This window comes from Hippoglossus hippoglossus, chromosome 13, assembly GCF_009819705.1.
Source record: "Hippoglossus hippoglossus isolate fHipHip1 chromosome 13, fHipHip1.pri, whole genome shotgun sequence".
Taxonomy (NCBI): domain Eukaryota; kingdom Metazoa; phylum Chordata; class Actinopteri; order Pleuronectiformes; family Pleuronectidae; genus Hippoglossus; species Hippoglossus hippoglossus.
In genome coordinates, this window is record NC_047163.1 from 13,023,144 (window position 1) to 13,048,981 (window position 25,838).

The 25,838-nt window shown below is 43.2% G+C and overlaps 2 protein-coding genes across 5 annotated transcripts in view; both read right to left on the bottom strand.

The window, feature by feature from the left end:
* Positions 1-343: 343 nt before the first annotated feature.
* c1qtnf5 (C1q and TNF related 5) lies at positions 344-7,055 on the bottom strand. Of its 3 annotated transcripts, none has more exons than XM_034604844.1 (4): positions 6,857-7,055; positions 6,299-6,401; positions 1,779-2,023; positions 344-1,264 (listed from the first exon to the last, which is right to left on the bottom strand). In XM_034604844.1, the coding sequence occupies exons 3-4, from the start codon at positions 2,008-2,010 to the stop codon at positions 744-746; spliced, it is 753 nt and encodes a 250-aa protein (XP_034460735.1). In that variant the 5' UTR covers positions 2,011-2,023; positions 6,299-6,401; positions 6,857-7,055; the 3' UTR covers positions 344-743. The 3 variants fall into 3 exon arrangements, with proteins under 3 accessions (XP_034460735.1, XP_034460734.1, XP_034460736.1); XM_034604843.1 differs by having other exon boundaries at positions 6,808-7,055; XM_034604845.1 differs by having other exon boundaries at positions 6,912-7,050.
* A 2,534-nt stretch (positions 7,056-9,589) lies between these two features.
* The window catches only part of kmt2a (lysine (K)-specific methyltransferase 2A), a 37,770-nt gene continuing 21,521 nt past the window's right edge, over positions 9,590-25,838 (bottom strand). For both annotated transcript variants that reach the window (XM_034603449.1, XM_034603446.1), the window contains exons 17-34: positions 23,959-24,173; positions 23,762-23,856; positions 23,542-23,679; positions 23,272-23,430; positions 22,987-23,098; positions 22,806-22,884; positions 22,497-22,657; positions 22,260-22,406; positions 19,435-22,090; positions 16,693-19,326; positions 16,177-16,245; positions 15,870-16,096; positions 15,537-15,611; positions 15,237-15,411; positions 14,829-14,936; positions 14,622-14,702; positions 14,328-14,457; positions 9,590-14,231 (exon numbers count right to left, since the gene is read on the bottom strand). In XM_034603449.1, the coding sequence (XP_034459340.1) occupies positions 13,956-14,231; positions 14,328-14,457; positions 14,622-14,702; positions 14,829-14,936; positions 15,237-15,411; positions 15,537-15,611; positions 15,870-16,096; positions 16,177-16,245; positions 16,693-19,326; positions 19,435-22,090; positions 22,260-22,406; positions 22,497-22,657; positions 22,806-22,884; positions 22,987-23,098; positions 23,272-23,430; positions 23,542-23,679; positions 23,762-23,856; positions 23,959-24,173 (7,537 nt within the window). In that variant the 3' untranslated portion in view covers positions 9,590-13,955. The remainder of the gene's footprint in view (positions 14,232-14,327; positions 14,458-14,621; positions 14,703-14,828; positions 14,937-15,236; positions 15,412-15,536; positions 15,612-15,869; positions 16,097-16,176; positions 16,246-16,692; positions 19,327-19,434; positions 22,091-22,259; positions 22,407-22,496; positions 22,658-22,805; positions 22,885-22,986; positions 23,099-23,271; positions 23,431-23,541; positions 23,680-23,761; positions 23,857-23,958; positions 24,174-25,838) is intronic.

The window sequence follows — 25,838 nt, forward strand, 5'->3', positions numbered from 1 at the left end:
ATGGATGGATGGATGGATGGAGAGATGGAGGGATGGAGGGATGCAGGGATAGATAAATGGGGGCTCCATGTTGCCTATGATTTCTACTGTGCTTTTACCTAAATGGGAGTGAAGAGTGTCTTTTTTAGTATTTTGTTACTTCCACCAAATGAAAATGAATAAACATCTGTCTAATAAAACTTCTGTTTAATATTACAGATGTGCACAGGCAGGTGTGTTATGAGCAAGTGGCTCCACAGTCCTGTTTGAAGTATATTGAAACTCCTGACAAAAGTTATCTCCTCACATTTATCTCTCTTCTGTATTTAAGTGTACTTGTGGCCCAAAACATCAGTCGAGTGTTTTTTAAAAACTAAAATGATTTATTCTTGTTTCATGTTCACTGAGCAGAAACAGAGTGCATTATTAGCATGAAGACTGTTCGAATCTGTGGCCTGGAGTTGGTTGGATAAGTCCCAACATCTGGTAGAAGAATCAAGTGTCTCAGCTGTTTAAAAGCTGCAACTGAAGAACAGACACTGAACAAACATCAGTGCTCAGTGTGTGCCCCTCACACTTCACCAGTACGGTATGTGCCATCCAAGTAGCATTGTCTGTTTTTACTTCATACACAAATACAGCTGTGGCACATCACTGCCAATTCACTTGTCATTATCCAGAAAATCTCAATTAGGAATCTTATAAAAAGGTTGTGATTCATTTCCCACAAAGGAAAGTGACTTTGTTTTGTTCATAAGCACATGTCATGCAAACACAGCAGAGTTCTTCCATTCGGAGTACACCAGGAAGCCGGTGAAGGTGCTGTCTGTCTTGGTGCTGGAGTAAAACCCGTTGTACTCTGACAGAGCCATCTGGACCCACACCTGGTCACCAGGGACAAGGTGGAGCAGGGAGCCGCCAGACAGTGACCCCGGTTTGGGCCAGTTTCCATAATACTGAAAATAAGATGCCACCGTGTGTCCGTTCTTCATCAGGTCAAACTGCAGGCTGGCACGGTAAACTGTGGCGTGGACGCTGAAGTAATACACTCCAGGGACTTTGCAGGTGAAGCGTCCGGTCTCAGTGCTGTAGTCGCCCTGTTCATTCAGCAGGATCTTGTCAAAGCACAGAGCGTCGCCCACAGTGAGGGGTAGAGTGTGGCCCTCAGATAGTTTGGCACTGAAGGCTGATTTGGGGGCCACGGCGCACTCGCCTTGTTGGCCCCTCTCCCCCTTCTGCCCTAGGTCGCCATTGTCTCCGGTCAGGCCCCGTGCTCCTGTCTCACCTGGAGAAAAAGAGGAGCACAGACGTGAACACCCAGACACACACACACACACACACACACACACACACACACACACACACACACACAGTTGTGTCTCAATGCCTTCAGAGGACATAACATTGACCTACATTGATTTCCTGAAAACTTACTCGAATCTTACCCATAATTACTACTTGCTTGATCCTAACCCTTACCCTAACCTTAACCTGAATCTAACCTTAGCCTAAAACTTAACTTAAACCTTTACCCAACCTTAGCCTACACCTAAGCCTTCACCTACGCCTACACCTAACCTAACCTAACCTAAACCTAAACCTACACCCAACCTTAGCCTAAACCTAAACCTAAACCTTAACCCTAACCCTAACCCTAACCTTAACCTTAACCTTAACTTTAACTTACTCCTACACCTACACCTACACCTACACCTAAACCTTAACCATACCTTCATCTTTATCTATATCATGGGAATTTGCTTTTTGTTACTCATAATGTGACTGTTATCCACACACACCTGAGTCTCCCCTGTCCCCTTTCTCTCCCCTCTCGGCGGGAGCAGCATCTCTCCCGTCCCTCCCATCTCTTCCTGGCTGACCAGCACTGCCATGAACTCCAGGAGAGCCCGGGATACCAGGGTGACCCGTACACAGACTGGGTGGGATCTTGTTGTCCTCTAACTGGTTGGACCAGTGGACTTGTAGGACAAGGAGTGAGTGCAACAAGGATAACCACCCGAGTGAGGTCATTGCAGTGTCACAGCTGAGAGAGAAAAGATAAATATTTAAATATCTTACAACAGTGTATAACACTAGAGTTCGAACTGAACCACACACAACTGGATTACAGTGATCTGGTTAAACACCAGTCCTCCACAGATAGCACTATAAACATCATGTCAAACCAAAGGTAATCAGATTACAAACTGTGGGGGAGGCACATATAAATTATGACACAGCAACATCTGTAAACAGTTTATGTTTTCTTGTTCCAGTGAAATGGAATCTACCAAATGAATTTAAAGACTTGTCTTTCAGGCAGAGCTGACAATTCTAAACCATGATGCACTGAGGGCAACAACTTCTTCACACTACTATTTAGAATAAGTTAAAACCTGCATGATGATGTTCAGTAGAAAAGACTGCACACTGACGTTTAGTCCCAAAACTGTCTGCAAGTACAGATTTATAAAATATAATATCTATTTTTTGAGTAATTCAACCAAAATTGACATGTCTAATTTGAACACATTTGATCTTGCACTTAATAAATTAAGAGAATCAGAGTTTGTTGCCAGGTAGGAACCAGTTGGAATTTACTGTGATGTGTTTGTGCAAGTATAAAATAAAAAATAGGAAAACAGGAAACAAAGTTAAATATAAACATATTTTAAGAAGGGATTGTAGAATACTTATGACAAACTATGAATTAAAAAAACACTCTTTTATGTTTTTCATCAAAGTCTTCTCTTGTTTTGAGGGTAAAGTGTGGTCGCCACACTTTTACTTTTAGTTACTTTTGTACTTTCAGTTAGTTTTTAGTTACTTTTGTACTTTTAGTTACTTTTTAGTTACTTTTGTACTTTTAGTTACTTTTGTACTTTTAGTTACTTTTTAGTTACTTTTGTACTTTTAGTTACTTTTAAGTTACTTTTGTACTTTTAGTTACTTTTGTACTTTTACAAAATATTGAAAATACTGAAAATATTCATATGGTTTTAAGGAATGGGCGTGGCAAAATAACTGACTAGCGCCCCCTAAAGGGCAGCCCTGGCACCACGATTGGCCGACATGTACAAAAATCGATGGGGACATGTGTCTTTTCATAACAAACAAATAAGTCTCTTGGATAGATATGCTAGACCAAACAGGAAGCCCGCCATTTTGGCTTTAGTGCCCACGTTTTTTACTTTGAAGTACTTGTCTCAGGGATTTCATCAGATCAACTTCAAATTGAGATGAGTGTCATCTAAACAAGATGGAGATAAAAACTAACTCAAAGATCGATTTTTCTTCACACGGTGTGACTGTGGCGTGGCGTCAAAGTTTGATTACACGCCATCAAAACACGAGGTTCTGTATCTCAGACATATTTGGTCCAATCGAGTCCAAACTAGACATGTAAGACATGTAAGAGTCCCGGCCTGATGACATCTACACAGAAATCATGACTTAAAATCACAGCGCCACCTGCTGGCAACAGGAAGTGACATGTTTTATACTTTGATGAACTGCTCCTGGCTGCTTTTCAATAAACAGCTCAAAAGAGCTCAGTCAAGTCGTTGGATCATGGTCAGAATTGTGACATTTCCTCAAACCGTGTAAACATTGAGGTGCGGCGAAGGTTCATCCTTCGCCAAAGGAGAAGATGTTGTCATAACTCCGCTGTGCATTGTCCTATCACCGCCAAACTGCTGTCTCATGATCAGAGACCAAGCCTGAACAGCTCTATGTGTCAATATTTCCTCAGTGTCATAGCGCCACCTACTGATTCACCATGAAACAGGAAGTAATTTGTGAATCCACTCTGCATTATCCAACCGGCTCCGAACTATTGATCTATGATCACAATCCTGACCTGAACAGTTCCATATATTAATATTAGTTCAGGGTCATAGCGCCACCTACTGATCAGTGTGATAATTAAGTTGTTGTAACATTGTCCAATTGACACAAAATTGCTCACGCTACATCAGAGCCCCTACTTGAACAGATATATTAGTCTGTAGGTAATAATAGTGATGGCGCCACCTACTGGCAACAGGAAGTAAGCTTTGTTTTACAAATATCATTCGATTTACATAAAATGTTCACAGTGTGATGTGCTATTTGATAGCGTGGACCATAATGAGCAATTAGCAGGCAAAGATCGACATCGCGTGACGGACGCAGGATGTGAAGCATTTATCCTTGCCGCAGTGTGCACAACACATGCAACGTGGAGACGTGCGCTTGTTCATTGATCGCTCTCTCCACTGACCGCAACAGGCTTGAAAATGCCTGTGCTCGGGCCCGTTAGTGCTACAACGTAGCCCTAGTTTTTATTAACTCTGTAGCAGGTTTTGGTTTCAATCAGTGATGCAGCTTCTGCAAATAAACGTCTCTGAGTCACGACACTAAGAACAGCACGCTCTGTGTGAGTGAAGGCATGTGGAAGGAAGTGATGGAACGAAGGAGGGAAAATATGACCAGAGATAAAAGAAGAAAAGGTGTCAAATCATCCATGATCCCAAACGCATTTATTTTTATGCGTCCAATTTAACGGATGAAAATGAAAATTGTTTATCAAAATATACTTCAGTTGGTAACATACAAATTAAATAAGTTTGTTCAAGTAAAGTTACACAGACCTAATTGATCATTTTACAAACTATTACTATCCATGTAAATACCCTTGTACATTTCTAACATGTCATATGTGATGGTTTTGAGAATGAAGTGCAGATTTAGCTACATATAGTTGATCTGCAGATGAGGAAGGTGAAACTCATAGATCAAGACCACGATTACTCATATTGGTCAAATAAATTATTACCAGATGCTTCTCAAAACAAAGTATGATGAGATGCTGAATACCAGACAGTCGTTTCATGGTCAGACTTAACAGTTTAAAAAGTTCCTCCTCAAACTCTCCTCCCTCACTGTCTCCCTGTGTTTTCTGACTGTGTGAACATGAATAAAGAAGCTCTAATCCTCAGTTGACCCGACATGGACAGTTATCAAATTACGTGGCTGCTACCGACCCAGTATAACGTCAAAGTATTTGCAGCACGCTCGTCTTTTCCTGTGGGAGTTTTAGTCAGGAAACACCAGCTTGCCTCTGTTGAGCTGTGTGTGTCAGAGCTTAGAGGACATAGAGGCTCGTAGCACTGGGTTCCAGCTCTATGATATTGTAATGAAAGCTGTCTGTTTGCAGGTCTCCTTATTGCAATCGAGAGTTTACACTGTACATCTACAACAGCTACAGACACAGAGAGAGAGTAACCTCACAGTGGAGAAGAGGGGGGGGGGGGGGTAAAACGGATATAAAAAGAGGGAACCAGCGAGAGAAAAGGAGAAGGAAGAGAGCGAGAGACTTGCATATCAGGATTACTGGCAGACGGGGGGAGCAGACAAAAGGAGAAATACTGGAGAGTCTGAGCAGCTGCCTGTCTCCGTCACCCTCCGATGATGAGAAACACACACTGAAGAATCCTCCTCTGAAGTTCACTGACATGTGAACATCAGTGTTTACTGAGCAACTCCACTCTCACTTTACACTGTCGGAGCAGATCATTGGCTTTGCTTTTTTGCATGTGAAGGTCTGTTAATGTCAACACATTGAAGCCTTTTAAACACTTTCTTTACCGTTCTGTATTTTTGGGGGATATCCTGTTGTTTTTAGTTTAATAAACAGTTTGAAGAAGTATACATTAAGCTTAATCCAAATCACTGGACTGTAGCCTATTGGTTGAAAGTCTGGTTGGATTATCTGTTTGAACTTTTACGGACAGTTTCAAGATCAGATTTCTGTAGGATGTCAGCGAACAAACCCAAACAGCCACATGGAAAAAGTTTGGCATTAAGCCTTCAGACCAGCTGGAGTTCTGAGATATTATCCACATTTACTGTAACTCATTATCAGGCTGTTAAAGGCAGAGCTGCTCATTTATTTGAACCTGGTGTTGCTTAATAATACTCTTTCACAAATCATACTCTAACTAAGTACAATTTATACTTATTTCCAATACTTTATTCTTTAATTCTACTATAAATCTGCTATATTTCAGATCAATGTTTGTACTTTTTACCTCCCCTACATTTATCTGACAGTTATACTGCACATTAAAGATTATCAGGAGGAATTTTCTAGTTATTTTGTTATCAACAGTAATATTAACAAAATACACAATGGTGCTCTGTGCTGTAAAAGAAACACTTTTGTCAAGACTAACACTGTAACTCAGGTCTGTCATGCTCAGACTTCAGATGTGTCCCTTGACATTCACATACAGTAGACAGCTTGGATTCATTATTCAAGAAATAAAACCTAACTTACTGGCTGAAGTGATGAAGACTTTAAGTTGCTGCTGATGTTCGTGAGTGTCGAGGAGACTCCAGCTGAAACTGATCCTCCGCACAAGAGTCTGGCTGAGGAAAAACTGAGCGGAAACGGTAATGTAATGAAAGCCAATTAGAGACTGGAGGAGGAACTAGGGTGGAGGAGAGAGAGCAGGGAGGATGCAGAGTGAAATATGTGATGGTAATCTACCACAAATTCACAGGAAATATAACCAAATCAAAAAATGTGGCACAATTGGAAAGAAGGGAAGGGTTCGGTTTGGAAGGATGGGAGAAGTTTAGGGGAGGGTGATACATGTTTGAGAGATGATACAACAGTGTTTGAGGAAACTCTCTGAGACAGAGCCAGAGAGTTCAGAGGGCTGTGGTCAGAAAAGGACAAACGCCAGGACAATGCCCTGCAGCTGAAAAATGAGCTATAACCGTCTCTATTACTCAGAAACACCAATGCTGTAAAGAGAAAGGTGAAGAGAAGTAAATACAGACATCATGAGGCAAACAGGCGCACACAATCTGCATGACGAGTCTTCTCCACTCTGTGGTTTTCATTATCTGCCTCCGAGATGAAGCAGTTTGTCTGATCCAGATACCATCTTCTCCTTATCAGCCGTTTTACTCCAGCGAGACTCTCCGACAGTAATCCTCTTTTGATTGTAATCCCCTCAGTGGCAGCGTGAAGTCGGTGGAGAAAAAAAGTCAAACTATCATTTTTGGCAGGAGAGCTGAGGTTGAACTGATAAAACCGTGCAGCTGCCTTCAGTTCAGGCCAATGAAAACATATTGTGAGAGTTGCTTCGTGCAGCAGCAGAGACGCTGGAGGAACCAGCCCTGTGCCAAGGAGAGGAGATGTGAGAGGCCACGGTCCATCCAGCTAATCTCTGAGGGAGAAGAGAGAAAATAAACAGAAGTCTGCAATTAAAGGTTCAGAACCATGAGCCAGTTTTATTAACCTAAAGTTCACTGGGGAGGGGCAGCATGTTATGGGAACAATTCAAACATGTAAAAAAAACTATTTGACCGTCATGAGCTGATGCTGAATGAAGAACATTAACCAAATGAAATGTTTCGTACTGACATAAATGTAAAAAACTGTTAAATATGTCAAAAACACTGCGAAATATATTTTCAAAATGGATAAAACCATGAATCAATGTGTAAAGTCACAATAATCATTTTATATTCACTCATTTAAAGGTGTCAATGGAGCCTGCACTGGAAATGGGGACCAGGAAAATCACATGGCTCCCATGTGCAGACCAGTGTAGCATTAGCTTAGCTTGAACACATGGTCAATGAGGACATGATACAGTCGGCTAACATGGGGTTAACATATAGTTTGGATAGTAAGTATACTTCAGGACCCCATTAGGCACAGTTTGCATGTGTCTCTTCGTCTGGGGGGAGTCATTATTTGTCACAGGGCCATTCATTTTAGGATTTATCAGAGTATTTAAAGTTTTATAGCACACAGGCCACCTATCAAAAAACACTGGTGTAATAGTTTAAACAAGTAAATCATATAATTAATTCAGTCTTCGTGAGTTATTATCACATACTGAGAAAATTAAAATGACACAATTGCTTGTGAATAATGAATCACACCCCTTCCCATTTTTAAATGAAGCACGTTGATGTGACATGTTTGGTGTCCCGGTGTGAGAGCAAAGAGTGAAGCAGCTCTGACTCTACACATGTGTCTGCTTAGAGCTTCAACACTAAAAAGCACTGTTTTTTACGGGGGTGAGGGTGTGAGCAGCTCTTTGAACCCAGAGGCGACTTTCCTTGGAGCTCGACTCCTCGGGCTGGTGTGAGGAGGAGTTCCAGCAGGATCCTGTGGCGACAGCAGAGTTATGACATGGTTTTAATAAGCAGCACCCGAATCAGCACATTCTGGTGCTGCTGTGCTGATTTCCTGTAAGAATCCATAAACTGCTGAATGCAGGGCTTACTGTTAATGTGGACCATTTGGTAAATGAGCAGAGTGAGTTTATTTGTAGAGGGTAGTGGGGAAGTTCTAGCAAAAGAGCTGTAAAAAAAAAACTGCTTGCTACATAAAAGTTTAGGGTTGAGCTGTGTTTCAGTAAAAACAAAGACATGGTGGGAAAGTTTTCATCTCACAAAGATTTGAACACAGATTTTACGCTTCTTTAAAAAAGACTTGAATGTAATGATGGATTTATTTCGAGAACATCTGCTATTGGTGGGTGAGAAATCTGTTCAAAACTTTAAAATAACTTGTTACAGTTTCCAGAGAAAACTGATGTGTGATTTGTAGAAACATCATTAACATCAGTTTCAAAAGTTCATTCTGGAAAACCATCTCACCTCGAGGGCCGTTTAGTAGCTGATCTGGAGCTTTTGATCACATTGCACGTTCTTTGTGAGCAAACAGAGTTTTTGTCCAAACCCGGCTTCCAAGCAACTCCAACTATGAAGATCATTTACATTTAAAGCTAAAGAACTGAATTTATATGATGATGATGAATACATGATTCAGTATTTTTAAAACACAACTCAAAACAACCTTTGTAACATGGAGACTGTCATGTATATTTTATAAGATATTTCATATTTTTTTGCTGTTTATTGTTTTATTGTCTTTTATATTTTCCTGCCCAGGGACAGATGATGCAAATTTGCTATATACAGGGTGTCTGCAGGTTTCATCAGGTTAGATTTAAGACTTTTTAAGACCATAATGGATAGATCTAAGACATATGTCTAATACGACAGGTATGAGGAAACATCATAGTCCCAGAATTACTCATACTTCCTCATAATTGAAGATAAGGAGAAGTAATCTAGTAGAGAATAACCCTTGGTATGTGATTTTGCAAGCTACAGGCAGCATCAGTAGGTATCTATAGTCCAACATACAAGCAGAGTACTAAGATACATCAGTTCCATGTTGGTCTTGTTCGTAGCTTTATTACAGTGTGAGAATATCTGTATCGTTATGAAAGAACCAGGGCGACATTACGAACTCTGCAGGCCACCAAAACATTTGTCTTTTGCTCAAAAAGCACAAATAGAAGTTGTAGTAAATGAATATTAACAAAATTATGTATATATTTTAGTGCATTTACGACTAAAATTCACCTTATTCAATCTTAGAAAAAACTCAAACTTTTAAAAGACCCCATTGAAACCCTTACATACATCGCTAACATGTCTTGTGCATGGCCCCTCTTAATAAACTACTAAACTAAACCCTTTTGCAACCAGTGGTGTTAATGTCTCCACTCAATGATTGAGTCAAGAAACAGAGAAGAGTAAAGGAGACATGTTTATTATTTAAACTATCACTTAAATAAAAAAGTGCATAGAAAATAAACATGATTAGAAACTTTTCTTTTTACACTTATGTACAACTTTGTTTCCTAATTATACATTCAACCAAGTAGTTTGTGGTTTATTTTCACTGTGGTGGTTTTCCTTCATTTCGTTGATGTGTATTGAAAGAACACTGTTAAAAACGGGAGGAAATATGACTGTTGAACTCATGAACACCGTTATTACAGAGAGCAGGAGGAGTATTGATAAGACAAAGGTATATTCAAGGCATAAGAAAGCAAGCCTGTCCACAATCCATGATCCATACATCCGCTCCCCCTGTGACACCACATCCCATCCTAGGCTGACAACTTCTATACACGAGAAACAAGTAGAAAATGACAAATACATACTCAGTATTTGTCCCACCTCTCCCAAACCTTGACTTGTAAAAGAACAATTCAGGGTGGATGTTGCACAAAATAAATAAATTAAAATGTTTTTAACATCAGCATTATGACTTTCTATAAAAACAGTACATGGTAAGTACAACCAAAGCTTCGGAGGAGAGAGAGGTGGTCAGGGAGACACGAGAGGCTTCCAAAATGAGACAAAAGACATTTTGGTGCAAATCTTTAAAGACTCCTGATCCGTCTCCACAAACCACGCTCTTCATTTATACCACATCAAGTAAGTTGTCAAAACGTCCCTGTTAACACGCACAAAGAAAAAATATAACAGAAAAACATTCACTACAACAGCCAGGGGGGAAACAAACAAAAACAAAGCAAAACAAAATAAAAACAAAAAAATAGGCTGACCTCAAGAATTCACAACCACATTAATACAGGTACATTTCTCATCACATAAAAACCATTTCTGTTCCAGAGAAAGGAAAAAGGAAAGGAAAAACTGCAATGTCCCTTGCTGGTGCAGGAACGCTCACAGGCACAGCAAAACTGGTACTGGATATTAATATACAAAAGAATGATGCACGTTAGTTTCATCTGATAGTACTGTAACACAAAACCATTATAGAGTACATTGAAACATTGCTAATAACCTTTATAAATCTGCTGATTTGCTACTGTAACTAAGTTTGTCTGTCCATTCCATATATTGTATAGTACAAGAAATTACTATGCACGTTTCTGTATATTATTGTCATGTATTTATACTATAATTACAGATAGTGACGGAGAAGGGCCACTGGTGTGGCGTGGTAAAAACGAAGTCCAAAGAACCAACAGACACCATTTCCTTATTGTATATATGTTGTTTAAAAAAAGTGAAATACACAGACTTATTGTTCGCTAAACCCAGCGACCTTGAAAATGCAGAAGTGGATCTCGAGAAGCAAGTTGTAGACAGAGCCCTTGGCATCAGTAAATGTGTTGTCACCGATGCTAGCGTGAACTGTTGAGCTAACTCAGTAAGAACCTGTTGACGTACAGGCAGACATGTCGCTGCCGTTCATGTGTCGCTGTTTTTTATTCCCAGTACTGAAACGAAACTCCTGCTGCCCAGCGTGAGGTCCCATCTAAACATCATCCGTTATCTACCAGGGTGGTTTAACGCAGGAACGGAAAACAAATGTGGCAGACAAAGTATCAACATCATCACGACTCTGGTGATGTGGAGGAGGAACATACATTCATTGTTGACCTTAGCAGCAGAACCCAGCGAGCCCGGTGTGGCTGCAGCTGTAAAACCACAAGGCCGACCTGTCAGACAAGACCTGATCTTGGGCCCAAGCACAGCCGAGGTTTGCACAGGCTGCACCTTCAGGAAGGAACGGGCTGCTGGTGTGGTCCCTGCCTTCACTTTGCTGCAAAAAACAAAAAAAAAGTCAAGTGCACTTCGCTAGAGCCTCAAACACCATGTTCAGTTCTAGGTTTAACTGAACTCAGGGGCCTCATGCACTATTTCTGCATCGCAGTTGCATTGTCTGTCTGGAGAAAGAGTTGAGATTTCCTATGTGCCTGTGTCACAACTTAAGTGCAAACCAATGTGTGGGTCACTTTTTTGTTCACAACAACAGAGGGCAGTGTGAGGGAAACGGCCTTTAGGTGATAAAGTCAGAGTGAGAGGTGGGCAAGAATAATTTCATTAAAAAGGACAAAAACGGAAGTAGGTGACTTCAGGACCAGTCGGTCGAAACAGTCTAATTAGATATCGGGTCCAGTACATGAAGGCATGCTCCTTTACAACTAAGGCAAACCCAGAGGACACTAACCAAAAGAAGAGAAAGTGATTTCCAAATGCTGGTGAGTGGTCACCAAATAAACGGACTGGCTCAACACAGATATGCTGAATGACCTTGGTAGCTTAAAATAAAGGCACCTCTTTACTAGTGACTGCAGAGGGACAGAACACTTCAAACCGACAGGACTCAGGTTGGGTTTTTACACATGTGAACAGTTGGCTGCAGGTCTCCCGACCCACAGTTTATAAGCGACAAGAAGAGGCTGCCTTGCAGCAGTCCGTAAAGTGGACTTGACTCTCGGTGTGATGTGGTGTGGAGACGATAAGGCTGGAGAGAGGAGATATCTGCTATGGATCAACAATCTGAACTCTCTCAAGTGCATATTAATAGTTGGTATGACTGCCACACTGCCAGCTAGAACTGGAACAATGGAAAATAAAAACTGTCAGCTCCGACCGAACGGCCTGGGATAGATAAAGAGCTACTGGTGGACTGAACTAAAAACGGGACCAAGCCACAGACCAGCGTCAGTCTTTGGAATCAAAGAAAACATTCAGGCTACAAATTAAAAAAAAATAAATCACAACAAAAACAACTTTGAAAAGGCAGTGGAATACAAAACATAGAGACCGAGCATTAGTGTTTGTAAACCTCTATTTCCTACAAAAATGGCAATAAAATAAATACGATTTTTAAAAAATATAAATACCATCATTAAGTGCTATTCACTAGTGAGTGCTTTTAAGTCTTTTCGTAGAAAAATATACATTATTTACATTTGTTGTTGTTTTTTTAAAAGCAAGCATGATACTTCCCTGCCCGTAATAAAAAGACAGATAATAGGCAAGACTTTAAAAGACTTTTACAAATAAAATCTTCTCCATGGTAACAGTTATCATAACAGGCCAAGAAGAAAAGTGGTGAGAAAATTAAATTGTGATGTTTGGTTCTCTCTGCTGCTGTAATTTGGAACGTGATTCAAAATCTGAGCTTATATAATTACCAAAAAACAACAAGTCTGATATCAACAACAGCATGCACAAACTGACAACACATCCGTCTGTATGGTTCCATAAGATCCATGGCTGTTTGTAGTTCACACCTCCAAAAAAATTCAATTATAAATATTTCTACTAAAGCACATCAGTAGGGTTTTCCAGTCCCTTGGCTGTCAGTCCACCAGAATCTCTAGCTGCCTCGCTCTCTCAGGCCAGACGCTTCAATCCCAACAACAACATGTCTACATAGCTACCAAGCTGTCAGACTAAACGTTACTTTAAGTACACAGGATGATATCAACCTCAGATATCACTCCTTTACACGAACTACCAAAAATAACCTTCTGTTTTTTTCAACCAATCTAAATTTCAATCCTCCTCGTTTCTCTCTTCTCTCCTGTGGCCACAGCTCCTCCTAGTGTTTCCATCAGTACAGCTCTTTTCAGGCTGCTGAACACCAGCTGCTCCTATTTACACACCTACAAGCTTTTAGGGGAAAGGTTTCAGTAAAATCACAATGGCTCTGAAGGCATCAGGGCACATTCACACAGGGAGATGTGTATCAATATCACCCGACACTGTGACGCAAATAAAAAAACAAATTCTAACAAAGTCTCTAATTAGTCTTTCTAGTAAAGATTACTTTTCCCAGTCCCTTTAACAAATTGCACTTTGGTGTAAAATGGAACCAAGTTATTTGATTTTTATTTTCTATGATCAAATCTCAGTATAAGTGGTCGTGGCAATGTAAAAAAAAAAGAGAACATGATGGGGTAACTTCCAAAAGTTAATATTGTAATTTCAATGTTGTGAAGGCTCAACCGTTTCATACCTCACCTCTAAAGGTGAAACGTCCCGTGCCAAATGTAACTGAGACAAAAGGAGGCACAATATGTTGGAATTTCTGCAAATGGCCTTTAAACTAAAGTGGCTTTAGCTGCATATACATTACGACCCACAATGGCTCTGTCTCTGCCGTGTTCTGCCAACACCAGCAGCAGAAACACTGACAGAGCTGTTGCACAGTTGGCAGCTGTGGTCCTACATGGACCAAACTCGGAGTGCTGGTGCCACAACAAACCCCCAGCAGGGGGCGTCCTCAGAACATTGTGGCCTTGCTGCTCACCAGATCTTCAGTCCTCTTTTACTTGTTTAGATCAGTTGAGGAACTTGCGACACTTCTTTGCACTACAGTTGCAGGGTAGCTTGTTGCTGGCGTCCTCGATGGGGAACTTGTAGTCATAGGTGAGCTCCTCTCCGCAGAATATGCGGCGAGAGGCAAAGATGACGATGTGTTTCTGGCCGTCCACGGTGATGACCCGAGAGTAGCAGTTGGGCTCACAGGAGTGGTTGATGAAGCGGGCGGCGTTGCCATGCACCGTCGCATCTACCACCTCGTAGTCATCGATCCGAAACATGTAACAGCCAATGCCCTTTGAGGAGAGAGAAGACAGAGGTTTTATCATACTCATTCGTTTTTCAGTCAAGTTCATCAAACAGCAGCTAAAACTGAAACCCCAAGTCCTCACCTTTCCGTCATAGTATTTTTCCCTTTTGTCAGTGAGCACAGAGCGAATGACATTTCCAGAGTATTCGATGATCATCTCCCCAGCATCGATGGTTTTCTTGCAGAACAGACCGCGGCCATGAATGGGAGACCTGCAGAGGAGAGCAGCGAATCGCAAAAACATTAGTTAGGTCTCGATATATAGATGCAGGTATAATTCTAATCTCCTTCATTTTATATCCTGGAGCTACTTGATCCACTTCTTGTGAAACTTTTCATCATCCTCAACGATTATATGTGATGTTATGCCACTAACCTGTAGACTCCCACGGTTTCCCTGGATGTGGCCTTGAGCTGTTTGAACCTCAGAGTGAGTGGTAGCTCCATGGAGGCACGCCTGCAACAGTAGCACGAATGAGCAACATTATGATGACAGTTTCTCTGCTTACTAATATGAAATCATCTTGACACAATGATTTGGACAATAAAATCAAGATTAAGTTCGGCGCTTGCTGTAACTGACCTGGCTGTCTTGAGCTGCCCTTCCTCATCATCGTCTTCATGCGGCCTGTACTCAGGAGGCTGGCGGTGTTTTGAGGCCAAGAAATTGAACATGTCAAAGACAGACCTCCTGGAGGGTAGACAGGTGGAATAGACAAGCGGTCAGAAACACACAAGAGACAGGAAGTTGGAATGTTCTCATTAAGTGAAGAAGTTTCCTTACAAAAGCCCTTTATAAACAGTGTGCAGCAAATATGGTGCATACAATCAACAATAGTAGAGTGTGGATATAGAATCAGTAGAAGTTAAGTGGTTCTACTTTAGTAATAATGTGGCAAAAACCTTCATGCCTGAGATACAGACACAAATTTATTTACAGACTCTGCTTAAACAACTTGCTCTAACAATGTCATATAGATCTGTTGCTGACCTGTGGTTGATCTCTGCACGAGCCGAGCCGTGGGGGTTGATGGGAGGTTCGTCGGTTTCCTCTGGTTTGTGGAAGCGGAAGCGGTAGCTCCGACAGTGTCTGGAGCCATACAGCTGCTCCAGCAGGAAGACCACTGCCTCATGGACGACTCCCAGCATCCTCAGTCCATTCACACCTGTGAGGAGCGGAGACAGTCATTACAGTCTTCCATTTAAATATATCATGTGTGTTTGGAAAGCATCTTAGAAACAGTTTGAACAAAAACAACTTATTTTGTATTTAGTGAGTGTGAGGCCTCACCTTCAAAAGAAAGCTCTTTGAGTCTTGCGTTGGAGCGAGCTTCCTGCACTTTGTCAGTCAGAGATTTCCAAGCCTCTGTAGCAGGACAGACAGTCGGGAGATGACAGTTAGTGTTTTGCACCCAGTGTTTTGGCTTTTCTTATCATATTTACAGAAAAGCAATCTATACACACAAAATATAGTATATGTATGTACCATTAATGTGAACGATGTTATAATCACCTTGAATATTTACTGAGTCTCTCATTTAAAGCAGAAGGGAAGTTGAACTATTTACAGTATTTAGTGTTTCAGGGTGTAGGTTGTGATCTTCCAGAGTTTGTTTTCTCTCACCTTCAATACTCTCACAGCGGATGTGGAAGCCGTCCTCACTGCAGATTTCAAAGATAATGCCCTTCTTGGGTTTGCTGTCCAGGCCGGTGTCCCTGCTGTTCCCATCCTGGTCGGGGGGTGAAGTCACAGGAAGAGACACTGCCCCTTCAGCTGCAGATGCTTTGTCTTTTCCCACAACTTTCCCCGGTAAAACACAACCTTCAGATGTCTTCTTTTTACCAAGAACACTGGAAAAGATATGAGGAAGCGTTAGAACTCTATTAAATGATTACTTTGAAAATGGGTGACTAATATTGAAACTCCATACCCCTTGGTGGTCGCCTTATCTGCAGGTTTGCCGGTGTCCATGGGTTCAGGGGAGAGCAGCTCTTTGGAACTGTTTGCAAAAAATACAGAAAGGTTCAAAATGGAAACATATTTATATTCTACATAAAGTACTTAACAAAAGAAAATGGAAGATAATTGTCCTCCAAAATGTAACAGTGAATTGTAGATGGTTATATGTTTTATCTGAACCTTACTTAAAAACATAATTTTGCATAAAAATGATTCTCTTGAAGAGATATCCCCATTCTAAGATTCAGAAAGAGCTATACTGTATCTTATCTCCATGCAGATGCAATGTTACTTTGAAGAACCTGTTTGAGGTAAACTCACAGTATAATGACAGAGGGCTATGAAGTCATTTAAATAACTAACTTACTGTTTTAAAAGTCACATTCATTATGCAGAACAACCTTAAAGAAGTTATTGCATAACAAAAACAAACCCAGCACATAATATTGATACATCTCAAACATCCAGGACAGTATGGCGGTCTCACCTTGAGCTTGATGGAAGTCGTCCTGCAGGGTTGCTGTGATGCTCCTCTGCCCGAGAGCCCTTGAGCTTCTTCCCGCTGCTTGTGTCTGCACTCTGTCTGCTCCTCTTGGATTTCTGTTTGCCCTTTTCTGTTCCTGAACCTGTTCTTGCTGCAGTCACGATTGTGTTGGAGTAAGAAAGCCTTTGTTCTGATGATTTGGAAATAGGAATGGTTCTGCTGCCCTGCGAGAGTGCAGAGGTTTGTGTTTGTGTCGTGAACACTCCAATAACACGCCCCTTGGCAGTGCTCAGATGGGTGGCTGTGCAGGGGGCTAAAGTGACAGTGGTGGTTGGACAGGAGTCTGCACTCTGCACTCTGTTAACAGACTGATGCTGTAAGTGGATATTACCACATTCGCTCTCTCCTTGCTGGCTGACAGCCATGCTGATGGTCTGCTGGGAGGGCAGAACGCAGATGCTACCGGCTATTGATGTCTGCACTGAAGAGCTAAGCTGTGACATCAGAGGAGCTCCTCCTGCTGATTGAAGGACCATGGGCTGATCTGACAGGCCCAGGCCATGCGGACCTGCCTTAAACAGGAGACTGCTAATTGGTCCTGTGATCTCAGTGGAGCTAAGTAGAGGGGTTGAGAGGGAGACTGATCCTGGTGCAAGAATACCAGCAGCACCACTAGAGGGCACAGACACGACATTCAACACTGACTGACTGGGGTTGAGACCAGAGACTGTGCAAGGCAGGAGATGCGTAGAGGAATCGTGACTCAGGATCCCAGACTGAACAGTACCAGGAATCCTCTGCTGAATTAGAGTAGTGGGATCCAAGTACATAACCCCACCCGATTTTGGTCTCTTGATGATATTTGGAACCTTGCGCTGATTAGCAGAGAGGGAGGTTAACTCAACCAGGCCACCATGTTGGCCAGGGATGCTTGCAGTGATCTGAGGGGAAGACAGGTTGATAAGGGTCATGTTAGGAGGTCCCACTTCCGACGGGGCCAGAGTAGGCTGGCTACGGCAGCGGGCCAACTTTTTGCCTTTTCGTGGCTGAAGACGAGAGATGGGCCTCTTTCTGCCGTGAGCAGAGGCGAGTGCCGTCTGTGAGGAAGTGAGGGAAGAGGTACTGGACACTATAGCAACATTGGGTCCTAACTCATGTGGTCGACCCGCTTCTGTGACCAGAATCTGGGATTGGTCGTGGGGCTGAGTGGGCAACCCAATGAGAAGCCCTGAGGTGGTGCTGGGGATTCCAGTTTGGAAACCTGCCTGTGCGGCTCCAGTGAAGGTGTGAATATGAGAGGGGTGAGACATGGTGCCCAGGACTTTGCCACCGGCAGGAAATATTGACTGGGCTGTGGATAAACCAGTATTCAACCCTGTGGTGAGTGTCATAGAGCTCAGCACTGCAGGAGAGCTGGTATCCATCACTCCTGTAGCACTAATCTTTTGGGTGACACCATTCGGGACAGTCTGAAGGACATAAAGGGGCTGGAACTGTTGATTGACAACAATGAGTTTGTCAGGGCCTGGTTTGATGAGTGCCGGACTGGAAACCTGAGTCTGGGATGGTCCTGGTCCAGGGACTGAACTTGGGCTGCCCTGTGCTGCAGTTGATGTTGGTAGATACTTCTGACCCTGAAGAGGCAGGGAGGGAGAACTTGGCAAACCCGGAGTGCCAGAACTCCTTGGAACATCCTGGTTACCTGGAGCGTCAACGACCTGGCCAATAGCAGGACTGGGAATAAACTGCTCAGGGGTCATGTGACCTTCGGTGACAGTTGGAGCATCATGCTGATTCTCAGATGGTGACACACCTGACCCTGCTCTTTTCTTGTCCCCACTCTTTTCTGCACTGATGGTCTCTGGGTCAGAGGTCAAGCTGAGCATGGTGCGGTCTGAGGTATCTGAGATGAGACTTCCAGCAGTGTGGTTCTGACTGGTGCTGACAGACGGGCTGCGTGTGGTCAGGACAGAGAGATCAGAGGGCAGCTCCAGAGGAAGATATGGCTCCTCAACAGATATGGAGCTGTTCACGCTACTCTCCACTACACCTCCACTCTCAGCACTGGGCAGCGGCTGGGAGAAGTCGTCAAACAGAATGTCTTTGCGCCGGTTGACATCCACCCCAACATAACCCTCGTCCAGCAGCAGCTCCGAGGAGGACGGCTCAGACTGCTGACCCAGAGCCTGCATTGACATGGAGGGCGTGTTCAAAACGAACTCCATGATGTCTGAAGGCAAAATGTTCCCACAGTCATCGCTATTGTTGTTGTCGGAGTCTGACTTGAGCAGGTCTGTGCTAAGAGACAGCTGGGCCTCGAGAGGATCTTGACCCTGAGTCTGAGGCTGCGACTTGGCGCCGACTCCTAGAGGAAGGCAATTTTCTTTCTGGTTCTTTCTTCCTTCTCGGGTGTTGCTACTCACTGCTCCTCCACTGTTGTCGGCCTCCTTGTTCGAGTCATGAGAGTCATGTTTCTCAGTGTGTCTTTCTCTGCCCCTCCTCTTAGGAGTGCTCTTAGGTGGGGTGGAAGAGGATGTGGTGGTAGTAGTTGTGGTGCTGGTGGTGCAGATGCTCGTATCGCTCTCAGAGCCGTCATCCACGCCATCAAGCTGCCCAATACGCTGCTTGCCTAATGTCCTGTTAAATAAAGCAAAGACAATATATCAAAATGTTATTGAAGATCATAGAATAATATTCTTTATGATTTTTGCTAATAATTATACCAAAACAATTGTGTGGACTTACAAAGCACTCAGCATGTCCTCTTCAGTTTTTATTTGAGCCCTCTGTTGTTGTTGCTCCTCGTCTTTTAGAAAGCGCTGAAGCTGGGAGCCCCGTCCGAGACACTGGTCTATCCCTTCTATAGACGGTAGGCCCTCACCAGGGTTAATTACAGTTCGGGTGAAGTTGTAGTAGTAAGGGTCTTTACCCCTGTGTTTCACTACGCTGTCTTCATCCTCTCCACTGTCCCCTGATGAAGAGGTGGTGCTGATATCATCTGCTCCATCTACCTGCCCCTCAGCGGACTTCTTACGGCCACCGGACCTCCTCTTAACCACAGCCCCGGTTCCATCACCGCCACCATAGAAGGCAAGGTCCTCTTCACCATATGAGCGAACCCCATAGAAAGGCGTGAGGCCAAAAAACATGTTTGATCGTGCACGGGCACTGCGTCGAGGGTACCGCCGCTTGGCTGAGCCTGACCCATCACTGTCATCCTCATGATGTTTGTCATCCAGACCCCTGTCGTGGTCGTCATCCGGGCCGTCACCCTCATCCTCGTGGCCTTGAGTATGGAGGCCGTGGTGGTCTCTGAGCTCACTGCGTGAGTGGTCCTTGTGCACGTCGTCGTCCTCTGTCTGAGTCTGGGTGTCAGATTCTGAGCTGTCACTGCTGCTAGCGGAGGGTGAGGAGAAGAGAGTAGAGCCTGCAGAACAACGGGTCCCCTGGCCAGCAGGAGAAATGGTGGAGGTAGTGGTCGTGGAACAGGAAGAAGAAGAAGAAATGCCACTAAAAGTGCTGGTGCCATTAGGGTCAGTCTTGATATCACTCTTTAGTGGAGTTAAAATGGGGGGTTTAACTGATTGCTTTTTCTCTCTAGACGACAGCGTCAGCTGGTTGTTTGTTTGTTTGGAGTGAGACTGGGAAGATGACTTCACTCCTTTCTCTGGAGCTAATCCAGCCTGATGCAGCTGCTGTAGGTCCAGAGTGGAGCTGTTCTTCTTCTCAGAGTAAATTTCTCTGCTCTTTAAGGAGAATCTGTCTGCTCCCTGGTTCTCATGCTTATCCCCATGCGGAGACTTCCCATGGACTTTAGTGCTGTTTCCCAGCACTGGAGCTTTGCTGTTGCTGCTGTTGTGGGAACTGGGGTTTGAAACATGTGTGTTGGAGCCGGCTGTGGCTTTAGTATTATTGTTGATAATGGGAATTTTGTTGCTGCTGTTGTTGTTGTTTTGGAGAGTCTTGTCTTTTTCACGGTCTTTGGAAACCTCTCTGCTGCCTGCCATCTTAACTTTGGGGTGTTTGTCTTTGGCAGCTGAGGCTGCAGCTGGGGAGCCCAGGTGCATGGAGCCTCGCTTGACCACATCATCTTCCGCCGATGCCCTACACAGCCACAGGGGTTTCATAACCGCTGCCGAGGCTGAACCTGAAGAGTAATCATTGGATTTCCTTGCACTGGACTTCTGAAATGAAGGCTGTGCGGAGCCAAATTTCCCAACAACAGAGTCTTTATGGTGTGGAGCTGATGTTAGATTTCCAGTGCCACTACTACTCTCCTTCCCTGAGCTGGGCTTGTCCTTAGACTGGATAATGTTGGAGGTGGGGGTCGAGCGGTGACGAGGCAATAAACTGAGGCTTGCAGAAACATCCTGGTCTTTGCCTCCGTGTTTCCCTTGCTTGTCCATCTGCTTGGTGCTGCCCCCTCTCTGCTGACCTGTGAGAACAGCAGTGCCCACAGGAGGAGAGGACTGGCCTGAACCTGCAGGTGCCAGTCTGGGGCTCTTACTCTCACCTCCAGCCTGTTTGGACTGAGTGCCAGGGTTACTGTCTTTCCCTGAGCCTGAATCTTTGTTTCTCTCTGTGCTTCTGTAACTGGAGTCTCTAGATGGAGGTCGACCCTTGTCAGAGTCTCTACTAGAGGGTCTGTCTTTAACTTCTTTTCCTGTTTCTCTGCTGTATTGTCTATGTTTATCAGAGTCCCTAAACCCAGAATCTCTATTGAGTGACTTTGTTTTGTCCACATCCTTATAGCTGGAATCTCTAGAGGATGATTTGCTCTTATCTGTTTCTCTATTGCTTGACTCTCTGCTTGCCTGTCTCCCCTTCTCAAAGTCTCTGTTTACTTGTCTCCCCTTTTCTGAATCTCGACTGAGTGGTCTTCCCCTCTCTGATTCTTTTAGACCAGAGTCCTTACTCAGCGATCTCCTCTTTTCCGGCTCTTTGGCTGGTTGTTCGCCCTTGTCTGCGTCTCTTTGCGCCAGCTCTCTTGACGATCTGTTCTTCTCAGAATCTTTAGAAGCTTGATCTCGACTTGAAATTCTTCCCTTGTCAGGATCTCTCAGCCCTTGATCTCTGGTTTCTCGCAGCCTGTTTCTGTCTGTGGAGAATGGTCTACCTCTGTCATCATCTCTCTGGACTGGACTCTTTGCCGAGTCTTTGCTGGGGTGTTTGGACTTTTCTGGGTCTCTGGCAGGAGAGGGGATGAGGGGAGGGGGAGAAGTAAGGGGTCGTGACAAAATCTGAGTTGGGGAGGTCACCCCTCTCTGTCTGTTCAGGTGGAAGGGAGGAGGAGAGAATGGAGGGGAGCTGTGTCGACGTGAGTCAATATTCCGCATGCCGGGGTTCACCAGGGAGTCTCCTACTGTCACAATCTCATGGCTTTGAGGCTGAGAGGTACCTCCTACAAAATAAAAGAAGTAGAAAATGAGATTACTCAGTGGAAAGCAGACACCATTGACATTCCACTCAATGGAATTACTTATACTTTATTCTTTTTTATTACTTATCAAGAAATATAAAAAACATGTTTCTTTCTATGACAAAATTTATTCAAAAATGTCTATTCATACCTGGGGAAGGCATGGGCCTGGGGCCTAGTGAGCGCTGACAAGGGGGGTAGCTGGGATGTCGATTCCTGGAGTAAACCCTGAGCTTGGGGGTGTTGGTGGGGGAAAGGGTGTCGGAACGCCTCGGGGATTCAAATGGATCAGGAAAGTCTAAATGTGAAAAAAGTTACACATTTAAGTTCAACACATCATAGTCCTAAAAATAGTACAGACTGAAGACTGAACTAGTGTGTAGGTTACCTGTCATGGGAGGTGGGCTGTGTGCTATTGTACGATTCTCTTCGAAAGCCATCATGTTCTTCAGGTCAGTTTCTACCACTGGTGGGTGACAAACTAGGATCCTACAGGTGTACACACAGCGCTTCCGAGCATCTAAAGTACTCCAGTATACCCTTGAACACCTGTAGAGATGGAAATAAATTAACTTACTTGGCAATTTAAATGTCCTCCTGCAGTTGGATGTACTTTACTTGTAGAGACAGTAGTAATAATGGCACTTAGCAAGAGAAGACTTGCAGATAAATGAAAAGGAGAAAGAAAAGCACTTACTGGTATCCTACAGGGAAGAGTTTGCGTTTGCAGTCTGAGAGTTCAGTCAGTATCCCCAAACAATCAATGGTCATGGAGCCTGTAATGATGAGGTTTGAATGAGCATTTAAGAGGACACTGACAGTAAGACAAGGAAATAGTGCAACAATCATCGACAAACAATTAGCAGCAGTCGACCTACCTATCATCATGTGGACATTTTCAGGCTCCAGTCCTGCAAGCCATTTCCTCCTGAGACTGATTCCCTCCAGGTCCACCAGGACCCTGCGGGTTACCTCAAACCCAGACACCACCTGGAGGAAAAATACACAAACATAGGATAGGTGAGTAGAAAATAAAGAATATTAAGTCACATTTTCGAGTTCATCAACACAAGATAAATATACATTATTTTGTGACCAAGTGTTAAATGTAATAATTACTATTAATCTAAGTTATTATATCGAAAATAATGATATTTCCTTACTTCTCCCTTGATGAGGTCCCTGTGCTTTGGACAATAGACCTTCTTGTCCTCCAGGAAGATGCAGTGGCATTGGCGGGCGCACATGAAGTGGTAGTTACTGGTGCATGAGGTGAGGCAGCAGCCAACGGTAGCCCCTGGCTTTTGACACTTCTCACAGTGCTAAATAGAAAATAGAAAGTATAAATGTATGAATAAGTCAAACTCAGTCCAATAAATATACACTGAAAATCAAGTGAGGGAACTTGTGATGGACAAAGTATCCCATCTTACCAGCTGTTTTCCCCTGAGAACAGCCATATGAACATTTTTCAGTGCGCCATCATCATCCTCAAACACCTCAGCAGACCACAGGGCACAGTTCACATGGGTCCAATCGTTCTGGCCGATGTACAACAGCCTGCCACCCTCCTAAAACATACAGAAATGTTGAAAGTGACATAGATTGACCTTTGTGTGTGTTTAAGAGATTTTAGGTGGATTTCTGACTCACATTAGTGTTCTCGTCTCCATATTTCAGACACAGGACACACTGCCTATTATCAATCACACCCGGTGGAGGAGGGAGCTCTGGGCTGTCTTCACGATCTAAGGGGGAAAGGTCAAGTTAGAATTTGGGAATACACAGATGGTGACAAGATGTAAGAAACAGTGTTAAGTATTCACACACATAATTGTTTATTATCTTACCAGATAGGAGTGGAGGTGGTGGTGGTAGAGAGGGAGGGAGAGGAGGAGGTGAGGCTGGCGAATCTGGTTCACCGGGGGTCTTGGGACGGGGAGCTGGTATGATCTTTTTCATGAGGTGGGGGTGCTCAGCGCGGGAAAGCTCCTGTCTCTCCTGCCACTGGGCGTAGTTGTGATCCAGGGATGGAGGCAGCACAGCGTTTGGGAGGAGCCCATTGCTGTGGAGTAATGACGAGCAGAGACAGGGACATTTCTATTAGTACCAACATTGATTGGGTAAAATATGAAGTATTGATTGTTTTATTTCCGAAGCACTGATGTAAACAACTGAACTACCAAAGTTCAAATAACCACACACATCACTATGTAGATTTACAACTTAAGTGACATGAAAAAGTCTCCAAGCAAATAATTCTGGGTTAATGGGAGCATACACAGGTGCTCAGACATTTCCTGACTTCTGGTTTTCGTCGCTTCTGTCCAGCATTTAATGTTTAACAAGTTTGGATGTGCATGCTTTTGTTAACTTCCTAAACCCCTTCTAAAAAGCTTCTAAAATTTTATTTAGGATTAGGGAAGTTAGATCTTGAGGCATTAATTGTTTAATTGTTAGTCTGTGCAATGGTAGATTTCCCTCTTGAATAGATTTACTCGACTTAACTCATGTCCTTACATACATTACAAATATATACTATAAACAATAAGCCTATGATGATGCAAATATATCTTCTCGGACACTTGGATGACACCACAAGAGCAGTATGGAGGCATTTTATGTTTTTTTCTGATGTTTTTGTACATTTGAATAAGTGGTCGCCAAGTGTTTTGTGGACTCAACCACTTCACCCACCCCTCCATCGGCATAGTGGTGAGTAGACAATGAGTGAATTTTCATTTTTGGGTGAACCATCCCTTTAAGTCTGATACTTTATAAACCAGCAGAGGCTTTAAAACAGGCATCCATCCAATGGATGGCCACAGGATCCACTGCGTGGATCACTGGTTTCCTGGACCGAGGCACTGATACATAATGCAAGAGAGCAAACTGACAAGTAAACCACAATTAGACCACAAGTATGTATCAGAGAGCCTTCAAATGAAATTTGACACTCGTAGGGTTTGCCTCCCACAACGCCTCGAGGCGAGGCAGGATAAACGGCCGAGGAGTGGTGATAGCTCGATTTAAGTGAGAGAGTTAGGGAGTTAATGAGTGTGAAAGAGTGTGTAGTGGTTAATTTCAATAGGCTGAACAGTAAAACACACTATTCATATACTCCTGCTGCCATATAATGGCTATGACCTATTCTTTCTAATAATCTAGATAAACCTGACATCTTTGTGAACAGCATCAATTATTCATAAGTACCATTTTATTATGAATCATTTATATAAAAGCACCAATCAATATATAATATAATATATTTAACTACAGCTGTGGGGAGTTGATTTCATTGATCCATTACTCTCTAGTCAGTGCAGACTAATAGAGATACTGACTACATCTTTCCACCAGATACTGTAATAATCACATCAGTCATCACTCACTCACATTCACCACTAAACTGTCCAGTGGGTTCATTAATCAAATAGACTGTGTAATCAGTTTCCTTACTGCACCTTTAAATCGTGACTAGGACCTTTAATCACAGTCACTGTCCTGACTTAAGTACGACTGACCAGCATACAACTTTGCAGATTTCCACTCTTACGAAATCCTAATCTTTCTACTTGGCTCATGTTTCTTCAGGGGTTGTTGGTAAAGTCAGCCCACACATTTTAGAAATATTAATTCAATGCTTTCTGGTTCCATCCTTTACCCTGATGATGATCCTGCAGCTTCTCCCAGAGAAACCACATCTTACTCTTCATTTCAATAATTACAG

Bases quoted from the DNA above. Each gene is read 5' to 3' on its own strand.
- c1qtnf5 (XM_034604844.1), bottom strand. From the start codon at position 2,010: ATGACCTCACTCGGGTGGTTATCCTTGTTGCACTCACTCCTTGTCCTA. The intron at 1,265-1,778 runs GTGTGTGTGGAT...CTTTTTCTCCAG, and splicing joins AGGGGACAGGGGAGACTCAG to GTGAGACAGGAGCACGGGGC.